The sequence below is a fragment of the Schistocerca nitens genome, chromosome 3 (assembly GCF_023898315.1).
Source record: "Schistocerca nitens isolate TAMUIC-IGC-003100 chromosome 3, iqSchNite1.1, whole genome shotgun sequence".
NCBI lineage: Eukaryota > Metazoa > Arthropoda > Insecta > Orthoptera > Acrididae > Schistocerca > Schistocerca nitens.
This window is the reverse complement of record NC_064616.1, coordinates 310,922,825-310,936,158: the sequence shown is the minus strand read 5'-3', so window position 1 is coordinate 310,936,158 and position 13,334 is coordinate 310,922,825. Positions and strand designations below refer to the sequence as shown.

At 39.9% G+C, this 13,334-nt stretch overlaps 1 protein-coding gene across 1 annotated transcript in view; it reads left to right on the top strand.

Annotated features, from left to right (window-relative positions):
• The window catches only part of LOC126248282 (apoptotic protease-activating factor 1-like), a 274,185-nt gene that overhangs the window by 28,867 nt on the left and 231,984 nt on the right, over window positions 1-13,334 (top strand). Inside the window, exon 4 of the mRNA XM_049949131.1 lies at window positions 9,565-9,888. Coding sequence (XP_049805088.1) covers window positions 9,565-9,888 — 324 coding nt within the window. The remainder of the gene's footprint in view (window positions 1-9,564; window positions 9,889-13,334) is intronic.

Here is a 13,334-nt window from a genome sequence, read left to right as displayed (position 1 = left end):
CCATGCTGGCCACAAGGTTGGTAAGGAGTTTTTGCGGCAAGGTGTTTCACTCCTCCATCAATGCAGTTGACAACTGCTGGATGGTCATTAGTGCATATGAAAGTGCTGCAGTACATCTCCCCAATGCATCCCACATGTCTTTGATGGGATTTAAGTCAGAGGCAAGGATAGACCAGTCCATTTGCCAAATACCCTCTTGTTTCAAGAGCTCCTCCACATGCACTCTTCAATGCGGCCATGCATTGTCACCAATAAAAATGAAGTCAGAGCCGAATGCACCCCTAAAAAAATGCACGTGGGGAAGGAGTACACTGTCAAAATGACATTGACTGGTGAGTATACTGTGTTAAATGATTTGGTGGTCAGTATTCCCAAGCAACATTATGCCTCCTTGCACCAAAGTGCCTGAACCACCAAAACGATCATGTTTGACAGTGCAGTACATACTCTCAAAGGACAACAAGTGGGAACACGTAATGCATCGAGGAAGATTGTTGAACATAATTGTTTTGTTGGTCCAGGTTTTATGGTGTGGAGAGGCATAATGTTGCATTGGCATACCGACCTCCAAAATGTGTGAACATTCACTGGTCAGCGTTACAGAGGGACTTTACTCCTTCCCCATGCTCGTCTTTTTTGAGGTACATTCAGCCTCATTTATATGGATGACTTGTGTGCAACTGCTTTGAACAGCACAGGTGGAGGAGCTCTTGGAATGAGAGGATATTTGATAAATGGACTGACATGTCCATTCCCCCATCACAAATCCCATCAAGCATGTGTGGAATGCGTAGGGGAGGCTTATGGGAGTACATCCACTAATGACCCTCTAGCAGTTGTCAACCACACTGCTGGAAGAATGGGAAGCCCTACCACAAAAATTCCTTGCCAACCTTATGGCCAGCATGGGACCATGTTGTGAAGCATGCATTGCTGTCCGTCGTGATCGCACACACTATTAAGAATCGTGTCCCACCTTTCTTTGTCCAGGGACCATTATAAATCACAGTGACTCTAGTGCAACTACTGTTTTTGAATAAAAGTGTCATATCTGTTCATCTCATGTATTTCTTTCAGTTACCTTCTGTACTATACTGTAGCAGTTCTTTCTATATATGGTCCAAGTTTCATCAAGCTATGTTACTTGACAGGGAGACATCATGTGAAAGTTACTTGCTTCCTTGAGTTTTGCACCAGTATAGATGTGCATAATCCTTTGCGTGAGCACAGAACATGTGAAAACTGTTATTTTCCATGTACTTCCTCATGAAGAGGTGCATACAGTTTTCACACATTTTAAAAGTTTCCTCATAGATGCTATATGGTATAAAATATTTCTTTTGAATAAGATCTGATGAAACTTGACACCTGAAACTGTGTACACCTATAATTGTCTCATTTGATAATACAGGAGCTTTATTTTCTATTTATTAATGAATTAGATGACCATTTGGGAGCCCAAGAATTAGTATTCTAGGTATTGTAGTTTGAGCGAAGTTGCAAATTGTATGTTAATTTGTAATGTTCTTGCTGCTTTGGTGTCTCTCCCTTTTTTTATATTGATTTTGTGTAGACTGTCAGACTTCACTACCTCTTTTGACCATTTCACAGATTTTATACTGACATCTGAATCGGTGTTGTCAATATATGTATATTACATTGGGATTTTCCTTTCTTTTTATGCTTTAACTACACTTGTATGACAGATCAGTTGTCTGAGAATATACAAACGTCAATGAAAGTTTTTCAGACTTATAATTTTTCCCCAGAATTGCAATGTTGATCAAAATTTGGCCATTGTAATTAAGGGCAGGTTGTTGAACTGTAATCACGGATCATGCAGTAATACCCAAGAATATACCTTAATCTTAAAGGTTTGTTATTTTTTTGTATTTATAAATTAAAAAAAAATGTAATTCATATAAGAAAATTTTCAAAGCATTTGGAAACATAAGAGTCCCATGTTTCATAGCCTACAGCAATATTTCCACATTGCCTCTCCTGCAACCTTACATTGCGTGCTCAAACCTTCAATCTTCTAACAATATTCAATATTTTATATGAGTCCATTTACATCTTCTGGTGATATTGGCGCAGGCACTTGCAATGCCATTTGTTGGATGTTGTCATCACTTAACACAACTCATGCATTATGAACAAATGCTTTGTTACTTTCCAAATAGACTGTGCTAATGTATGCTTTCTGTGTGTGTTTTCACTTGTTCATGTAACCGTCCGGGATGGAACATACTTTCTCTAAAAGTTCATTTTCATTGATGTACCTGACAACAGCCAAATGCTTCATTTGTGCTGTGAGCAGTTACCTTTGCTCCTTCCATTGTTGGAAATGGAACAGATTAACAGATGGAAAATAACAGAAGGAAAATAACAGAAGGAATTTGGAGCTATATGGATCACTATGCAGGAGAACATGGGAAAGCTGTGTTCATTTCAAAGTAGGTTGATTGTTACAATGCATTAGTCCTAGTCCCATTTCCTATTGATTGGAATTCGTGTGAGATGAACTCTCATTATATGCTTGTGTAAATCCAGGGCAGAAAATAAAAATTGTTTGAACACACACACAAAGTTGGCACATAAAAACAGCAGAGTGCTCTCTCTCTCTCTCTCTCTCTCTCTCTCTCTCTCTCTCTCTCTCTCTCTCTCTCTCTCTCTCTCTCCCCCCTTCCCCCCTCCCTCCATCCCTCCTCCCCCCTCCCCTACCTGGGGACCACTTCTCTTTCTTTCCCTCCACACACACAGTGGCCTGATGTTGCATGTCTATGAATGACTACGTAAATTGTTTACTTGTTTTCATTGCATAATTGTGTATGTCTGTATAATTTCCCCCATGTAAATTTAAAACATGCCAGAATTTTTGGGTATTTCATTAAAGAGCACAAATAGTTACCATTATCCATTATATCACAGCATGTGGAACGTTGCTCTGCTGCAAAATGGAATGTAGGAGTATTACCTTGGACAATTAACTGAAAAGAGAGACAGATCATATTGATCTGGTGGTAACTGTTTAATTGGAGAGTTTTGATCAATAACTTTAATTTGGTTTAAGACTGCTGTAGAGAAGAGTACCAAGTATTCAGTGCATGGTTCATTGAAGAATTTTACAAAGCAACATGATGCAAATGGTGAAACACTAGACTTCATTTAGGGGACAGCCATTCAAATTCACATCTGTCCTCCCATATCTGGACTGTCCATGGTTCCCTAAATCACTCAAGGCAAATGCCGGCATAGTTCCTTTAGAAAGGATAGTTCCTTTTTAAAGGACATTGCCGATTTCCTCTCTTATTCTTCCTCAATCAAAGTTTATGCTCTACCTCTAATAACCTTTTTGTAGAGGGATGTTAAATCTTAATCTCCTCATATAGGCAAGTTATATTTCTCATATGTCTTACACTGATTATCTTCACATTACCACTGAAAGAGAAACTTTAATGAGTGTATATGAGTTGCAAACTCAGGACAGGAAGGTAGGTATGTGTGTTGGCCATTGATGGTGGCTACCATTGGAGTGCACTTAGGCAAATAAAATAAAAATTGAAGAATACTAAACTTCTAAACATCTGAGATGTCTCAGGTACTTTGGGAAGAGTTTCTGAGGATGTACTAAGCAGTGCATAATTAATTTCTTTCTATAGAATACAAAAGTCTCATTCATCAGTAATTTGTATACATCATAATTTGTGTGCCTTGGCCACATAACAGCAGTGTAACATGTGTAAGAGGCAGGGAGAAAAAAGAAGGATATTATTTATCTTTTCACATAGAATTTGATTATTATATAGAGATGTATTTGCCTAAAGAGAGAGAGAGTGACAAATGAAAATGGCTGTAATAGGTATTTACAAATTACTGGAAAACAAGGATGAGTTCTACATCTACATTTATACTCCGCAAGCCACCCAACGGTGTGTGGCGGAGGGCACTTTACGTGCCACTGTCATTACCTCCCTTTTCTGTTCCAGTCGCGTATGGTTCGCGGGAAGAACAACTGTCTGAAAGCCTCCGTGCGCGCTCTAATCTCTCTAATTTCACATTCGTGATCTCCTCGGGAGGTATAAGTAGGGGGAAGCAATATATTTGATACCTGATCCAGAAACGTACCCTCTCGAAACTTGGCGAGCAAGCTACACCGTGATGCAGAGCGCCTCTCTTGCAGAGTCTGCCACTTGAGTTTGCTAAACATCTCCGTAACGCTATCACGGTTACCAAATAACCCTGTGACGAAACGCGCCGCTCTTCTTAGGATCGTCTCTATCTCCTCCGTCAACCTGATCTGGTACGGATCCCACACTGATGAGCAATACTCAAGTATAGGTCGAACGAGTGTTTTGTAAGCCACCTCCTTTGTTGATGGACTACATTTTCGAAGGACTCTCCCAATGAATCTCAACCTGGTACCCTCCTTACCAACAATTAATTTTATATGATCATTCCACTTCAAATCGTTCCGCACGCATACGCCCAGATATTTTACAGAAGTAACTGCTACCGGTGTTTGTTCCGCTATCATATAATCATACAATAAAGGATCCTTCTTTCTATGTATTCACAATACATTACGTTTGTTTATGTTAAGGGTCAGTTGCTACTCCCTGCACCAAGTGCCTATCCGCTGCAGAACTTCCTGCATTTCGCTACAATTTTCTAATGCTGCAACTTCTCTGTATACTACAGCATCATCCGCGAAAAGCCGCATGTAACTTCCGACACTATCTACTAGGTCATTATATATATTGTGAAAAGCAATGGTCCCATAACACTCCCCTGTCACACGCCAGAGGTACTTTAACGTCTGTAGACGTCTCTCCATTGATAACAACATGCTGTGTTCTGTTTGCTAAAAACTCTTCAATCCAGCCACACAGCTGGTCTGATATTCCGTAGGCTCTTACTTTTGTTTATCAGGCAACAGTGCGGAACTGTATCGAACGCCTTCCGGAAGTCAAGGAAAATAGCATCTACCCTGGGAGCCTGTATCTAATATTTTCTGGGTCTCATGAACAAATAAAGCGAGTTGGGTCTCACACGATCGCTGTTTCCGGAATCCATGTTGATTCCTACAGAGTAGATTCTGGGTTTCCAAAAACGACATGATACTCGAGCAAAAAACATGTTCTAAAATTCTACAACAGATCGACGTCAGAGATATAGGTCTATAGTTTTGCGCATCTGCTCGACGACCCTTCTTGAAGACTGGGACTACCTGTGCTCTTTTCCAATCATTTGGAACCTTCCGTTCCTCTAGAGACTTCGGTACACGGCTGTTAGAAGGGGGGCAAGTTCTTTCGCGTACTCTGTGTAGAAACGATTTGGTATCCCGTCAGGTCCAGTGGACTTTCCTCTGTTGAGTGATTCCAGTTGATTTTCTATTCCTTGGACACTTATTTCGATGTCAGCCATTTTTTTGTTTGTGCGAGGATTTAGAGAAGGAACTGCCAATTATTAACCTAGCTCGGTTGTTGAGTATAACCTCTACCCATAATAATTCACAGGAACTATCAACTTCTATTTCACTACAGGATAAACTACTACTAACAGCGACAAATACGCCACCACCGGTTGCATGCAATCTATTCTTTCTAAACACCGTCTGTGCCTTTGTAAAAATTTTGGCTGAATTTATCTCTGGCTTCAGCCAGCTTTCTGTACCTATAATGATTTCAGCTTCGGTGCTTTCTATCAGCACTTGAAGTTCCGGTACTTTATCAATGCAGCTTCGACAGTTTGCAATTACAATACCGATTGCTGCTTGGTCCCCGCATGTCCAGACTTGGCTCTGCACCCTTTGAGGCTGTTGCCCTTTCTGTACTTGCCCAAGGCCATCTAACCTAAAAAACTGCCCAGTCCATGCCACACAACCCCTGCTAACCGTGTAGCCGCTTGCTGCATGTAGTGGACTCCTGACCTATCCAGCGGAACCCGAAACCCCACCACCCTATGGCGCAAGTCGAGGAATCTGCAGCCCACACGGTCGCAGAACTGTCTCAGCCTCTGATTCAGGCCCTCCACTCGGCTCTGTACCAAAGGTCCGCAGTCAGTCATGTCGACGATGCTGCAGATGGTGAGCTGTGCTTTCATCCCGCTAGCGAGACTGGCAGTCTTTACCAAATCAGATAGCCGCCGGAAGCCAGAAATGATTTCCTCCAATCCATAGCGACACACATCATTGGTGCCGACATGAGCGACCACCTGCAGATGGGTGCACCCTGTACCCTTCATGGCATCCAGAAGGACCCTTTCCACATCTGGAATGACTCCCCCGGTATGCACACGGAGTGCACATTGGTTTTCTTCCTCTCTCTTGCTGCCATATCCCTAAGGGGCCCCATTACACGCCATACGTTGGAGCTCCCAACTACCAGTAAGCCCACCCTCTGTGACTGCCCGGATCTTGCAGACTGAGGGGCAACCTCTGGAATAGGACAAGCAGCCATCTCCGGCCGAACATCAGTATCAGCCGGAGACAGAGCCTGAAACTGGTTCTTCAGACAAACTGGAGAGGCCTTCCGTTCAGCCCTCCGGAATGTCTTTCGCCCCCTGCCACACCTCGAGACGACCTCCCACTCTACCACAGGTGAGGGATCAGCCTCAATGTGGGCAGTATCCCAGGCAGCCACAGTCGTAGTCCGATCGGGGGATGCGTGGGACGAGCTGGCCGTCCCTGACAAACCCCATCCAGACCCCCACAGTGATGCCCATTGGCAACAGCCTCAAGCTGTGTGACCGAAGCCAACACTGCCTGAAGCTGGGAGCGAAGGGATGCCAACTCAACCTGCATCTGAATACAGCAGTTGCAGTCCCTATCCATGCTAAAAACTGTTGTGCAAAGAACGTCTGAATTAATCTACAGAGAGCACAAACAAATCGACACAAAATTTAAACAGTTATTAAAATACAAGATTGCCTAGTAAATGCAGTAATGCTGCTACTTGCGCACTGCTGACACACTGCTTGGCGGCGGAAGGAGACTACGCGATTTTACACTATTTGGGTACTAAAACGCGATGCTACAACTCTCAAATACTATAATATGCCCAAAATTTATGAATTAAACAATGCAAGTACCAAAAACATGCAAAGAAATTAAGAATTAAACTATGTAACAAATCAGTGAGCTAGGAGTATATGACTTTCTGCTGGCAGCTGCTTATCCAACGGCGGCAGATGAGTATAACTGGAGAGAGACTTTAAATATTAAGAAAATACTAAAAAAGTAACGATAAAAAACAGATAAAATTGAAAAAATCAGACGAAATGTTCTTGTATACAAAACCAGTGCTGGTTGTTCTAAAAGTTTGGCTATATATTTTTTGTAAATTTTTTCTGTAAGTAGTATATGTGCTGCCTTGGTTGCTTAAAGGTGAAAACTGCATTCCAGACGAGGATACAAGCCTTGGTCCTTACCTTTTGTGAGTTGCGCATTAGTAGTTACACCATCTGAGCATACCTTACAGAGTGACTCAAAGCTTAAACATTGCCAATGGCTTTTCCTTTCTTTATGAACTGCAGAGGCTCTTCCACAGTACTGAGAGACTACAAAGAATGCATGTCTTGCAGTAGCTAACAAGCTCACACAAAGTAAACAGTAACTTTCGGGATCATTGTTTTTTGTATCATGGGAGGGAAGCAGCATGACAATAAGCAGATGTCAGAAGAGAAGGAGAGACTCTGCACCCTAAATATAGTGTGAGCCATAGCATGGAGTATTATTCGACTTTACACTAATGTTAAAGCACAAAGAGGACTGGGTGTACAGAGCAGAAGGAAAAACACAAATACATTCCTTTGGAAGAAATGTAAATAAAGTCCGTAGTATTTTGGAAGAATGACTTCCTATATGTCTTTGTGGTAGCCTGAATTTATCTAATTTTATTATCTTAATAATTAGGTGATGAACTTCTTCGTGTTGTCTGTAAGTCACTGCACAGGATTTGACGAAGAGCATTTAGCTACCATTGCCATTATTCTCTCCTCATATAATCATCAAAAATATATGGTCAATGAATGATTGTTCTGTGTATGTTGTGCAGTAACAATATTCCCCTTTTTCTCTTCGAAATGTGTGCACTTGTAATTTTAATAGAACACTTTCATTATACACAATGCTTTCTTTTAATGGCTGACAATGAAGTTTGGATCTATCCGTGAAACATTTTCTCTGACTAAACAAACCAATGGTATACTGTTAGTCTTCAAACCTCCCATGTCCCTTCTGTTAATCCTATTTTCTTAAGAATCCATGTGTAGCAAAAAATTTAAGAATGGGTTGGCTGAGAAACTTGGAAGAAGCCTATCTTTATATGAGTTTCATTTTCTAAGAAATCTTCCAGTGAATCATAACTAACACTAATGATTGATTACATATGCTGCAGAACAGTAATAGAACATCTTTTTTGCCTGTTATCGTGATTACTTTTTACTCAGTCTATTGTTTTCATTCTTCAATTGGTTTATCTGTATTTTATTAGGGAGAAACTTTAAATTCAAGCTGTAATATCAAGAGGATAGTAAATTATTACTTAAGTGAGAAATTAAGGAGAGAGAAATAAAAGTTTCACTCTTAAACTAATTGGACATTGTAATCTTTTGTGTTTATTGATATTATAGCAGCTTTTAATGCTGTAGACCGCCTCTCTTCTCCTAATCTAGTCATCGCTCACTGTTTCATATACTAAGTATGGATGAGTTGTCTTGCCTCAGACACAATTATTTATAATTTGTAACTACTTCATAAAGCTTATCCTCGTGTAACTACTGCCAAACACAACATTTGCCAGAGATTTTGGTACTGTTTATCGAGAACTGTGTTGTAACAAGGTATTCTACAAAAGAAACAACTAATTTACATAGATCTTAAAAGAGTCATAAAAAATAAACATTAGTTTCAAAGTCTAAATAATATGTAAATTATTACAAATAATGTTAATGAAAAAGTTTCTGCTCCAAAGCAGCAAAGTGCATCACAGCTTACAATTCAAATGTATGCAATGGTATACTTAAACTGTTTATTATTTTCCTACACTTTCCAGATACCAAATTCTGAGGAAGTTAAGATTTTTCAGTGCGAGTTCCTTCAAGTTTTATAGTAACAAGCTCTGTTTTCTTCTTCATCTTTGGTTGGTAAAATAAATACTGCTGGAACTCTCAATCAAGCCAATCTGAGCTGCTGCAAGTTCCATACTTAGAAAAATTGAAATGTTTAAATTAGTCTATACTAGTGACTATCTATAATTATCTTCAATAACATCAATTATAGTGTATTTATTCCCACACATATGTAAAGTTTCCACTTTTGTCAGTAATTCTAAGGTGTTACAAGTATTGTGTTTATTTTCACCATCAAATCAACTAACTTACTATGCAGTTCATATGTTTTTGTGAAGCTAACTGAGCTAGAGATGATAATTAATTTATTTGGTGGAAAATGAAAGGGTAAATGTGGTGTAAATTGAATGTATACACATTTTGATTCTTCACTAAATATGTAAAAGTACTAGAGTACCAGTAGCATTATTTAATAATGCTTTTGTTTTTCAGAACTGCGTTTTCTGGCTGAGTGTGGGCGATTCTGGAAGTAATGTCTTGTCTCATGTGAATCACCTTTTGTGGAAGTTGCAAGCTACAGGGAGATTATTTCCTGATGAATTTCAGAGGCAGGAACTTATGAATCTGACTTGGTTCCGAGAAACACTTAAACGATACTACACAGATAAAGATTTAAGAGAAGGTCTTCTTATATTAGATGATGTTGCCTCAAGTGATGTCATTGATGCATTTGACATTGGCTGTAAAATACTTGTTACAACGAAGGATCTTGAAGTGATGAGAAAAGTGCGAGGAAGGATAAGCAAAACTATTAAAGTAAGTGAATTGTGCTTGCATGTATTCATGCGAAGAATTGTTGATGAGACAAAAACTTAATTTAAAGGTTTTCTAGTTTCAGTAAGAGGGGAAATGATGACCAATGAATAGAGAGGAAGAGTACTGAGACAGATTAGATTAATCAGGTTCCAGACCCTTGCAGAGACATAGTGTTGTAAGAGGTTTATTCACATGTACTTGAGCTTCAGAACATTCATTTGTGGGAATAATATTATTTTCAATAAAATATTGACTGTGGCTGCTGTATATAACAATTTGTTTCATTACTTGAGCAGAGTTTGTCTACAGCCTGTAATGAGCAGCCCTGTTTGCAGAAGATAAACATATTTTTAAAAATAATTACAAAGCAGTGTAGTAAATTGTCTGTGTTAAGAAGTACAAAAAGACAAAACATAAAAAAATAATTACAAACCAGTGCCATGTATCATCATATCAATAAATACTTGGAGCTCACTTCACATGTACACGCAACATATGCCCATGTAACTGGCTGATGTTTACAATATACTAAATTCCCATTATCAGTATGTGCCACATGACTGCTGAACAACTGCATAGCAAAGAACTTGTGTAAATGTTAGAAAGATCATATGCAGCATCAAGCAAAATAGTATGACAATTTTGTGTCCGTCAGTGTATTGCTTCAACAGCCAAACTTCACTGAAAAGGCAGGATGGTTGTTGCCTAGTAGCACTCTTCCTACCATTTTTGTAGCTATTATGAGTTGATCCAGTGAGTATCATGCTTTTTGTGGCTAAAGCCAATTTTAGAAATAGTAATTCTGTAATTACTACATGATGTTTATGTTATAGATAATCCTATTTAAATCAAAACGCTCTACTCCTGATAGGCATACAATATTGCTGTGGATGAATAACTGATGGAGAACATAGTTATTGGAAATGAAACCAAAAAGACAAAATCACAGTCCAAGAGCAACTGAAAATGTTGTTATGAGTGCATGAGGAAAAACAGGGAACACTTGGTGGATTTATAATTTTCAAGTTACTATGATTACTTTCTTTGTTGATATATCAGAAATAAAACTAGAAATTGAATTTTAATTTGACACATGAGGCTATGAAAGACTCTTGTTCCTGTCAATCAAAATTTATCAGATTATTCTTCTCAACCCTGTATGTGGATGTGAAACAATGTGAGAAGCACACAACCACATATATTGGAAATTCTCTGTTGTGTTGGTGACAGGTTGTTGTGTACTACACAAATCAAAAAGAGTTTTGCATCACCCCGGTTCCCAAAACTCCTGAATATACACGTTGACTGTGGATACTGTATCACAGACACAGTCCCTTTGACTGTTTAGAGATGTCACTAAACCCACCCAAAGATGTAAACAACCATGCATGAGCAGTGCCTATTAGACAGAGGGGGTCCAACAGCCGATCAGTTCAAGTGATTCTACAAGGAAGGAGGTACACAGCTCGTGTTGTCTGTAGTTCAACTATGCCTAGAGGGTCAATACCGCGGTTCAGTCTGCATTGTTCCTTTGTGCCAGGAAGGGCTCTCAACAAGGGAAGTGTCCAGGAGTCTTGGTTGGAGTGAAGCAAAGCGATGTTGTTCAGACACGGAGGAAATACAGAGAGACAGGAACTGTCGATGACATGCCTCACTCAGGCCACCCAAGGGCTACTACTGCAGTGGATGACCACTACCTACGGATTATGGCTCAGAAAAACCCTGACAGCAGTGCCACCATGTTGAATAATGCTTTACGTGCAGCCACAGGATGTCATGTTATGACTCAAACTGTGTGCAATAGGCTGCACAATGCACAACTTCACTCCTGACATCCATGGCGAGTTTCATCTTTGCAACCATGACACCATGCAGCATGGTACAGATGGGGCAACAACATGCCAAATGGACCACTCAGTATTTGCATCACGTTCTCTTCACCAGTGAGTGTCGCATATGCCTTCAGCCAGACAATTGTCAGGCTGAACACCTTAGACACACTGTCCGAGTGCAGCAAGGTGGAGGTTCCCTGCTGTTTTGGGGTGGCATTATGTGGGGCCGACGTACGCCGCTGGTGGTCATGGAAGGCACCGTAATGGCTGTATGATATGTGAATGCCATCCTCTGGCCGATCGTGCAACCATATCGACAGCATATTGATGAGGCATTCATCTTCATGGACGACTTCCTTCAGGATAGCGACATAGCTCAACTAGAGTGTCCAGCATGTCCTCCAGACATGAACCCTATCGAAGATGCCTGGAATAGATTGAAAAGGGCTGTTTATGGATGACGTGACCCACCAACCACTCTGAGGGAGCTGCACTGAGTCACCATTAAGGAGTGGGACAATCTGAACCAACAGTGCCTTGATGAACTGAACGAAACAGTTAAATGTTATGCAAAAGTAGAAATAATTAAAAACCAATCATGTATCAATGAAAATAGTTCTGGCAACTTTGGTTAAAGAAATCAACAACATAAGTCCTGTACCCGAGAATTAAACACTGTTTGTACAAGTGTTCTGTAAAATGTCAAAAAAGCACATTCCAGGAGGCTATAGAGAGAACTTCATAACAGGACTCACTGGGGCACCAAAAACATTGTAGTGAAATACGAAGAACTGTACTCAAACGACCCTAGTGATGAGACAATAGCTTGTGGCACAACTCTTATGAAAGCACTAAGTGAAACAAGGCAAAAGAAATGGCTTGAAACCTTGGAGGAGATGGCCATCTCACATAGCAGTATAATTGCATAGAATTTAATCAGACAGCTTGATGGGAATCAAAAAGAAAGCAAAGAAATGGCTAGATTAACACCTAACTACGCTGCACATCAACAAGTACTGGATGGCAGGCTGGATGACTTGGCTCTGATACAATTACATAACGGAGGATTACTATCAAATAGCCTCCCTAAAAGCTGAAGAAACATCTATATGCCCTTTTTTGTGGCACACATTAACTAAGGCATTAATAAAAGTCTCAGTTAGCACACTGAGAATATTCTGTAGATGGGAATACTGAACAAAGTAAGTTCATGGTTCTCCCTATTGAAAACAGGTGTCAGAAATGAACCACTGTGCATTTCAGAAATCAGAATTAAAATATATTTCAAGACATAGTGTCACAAACAGATACACATTAGTCTCAAACACACCTGCCTTTAGATGCCATTTAAAAGAGCAAGGACATGCAGCCAATGATATAACAGTTCTTACCTAGTTAACATACAATTTATTTGTTTTTAATACAACATTCCTGAAGGAAAAGAAATTTGCATACATACATCAAGCATACAGGGAATTTTCTCAGAGAGTGATCAGAGTCACCTAACAAGTAGTTTATTGAGAGATTTATTACTGTTCTGTTACCTGTGTGACATATATATAATTATATGGCAGATGAATGTATCTAAGATATAACGCAGACTAGCTGACAGCG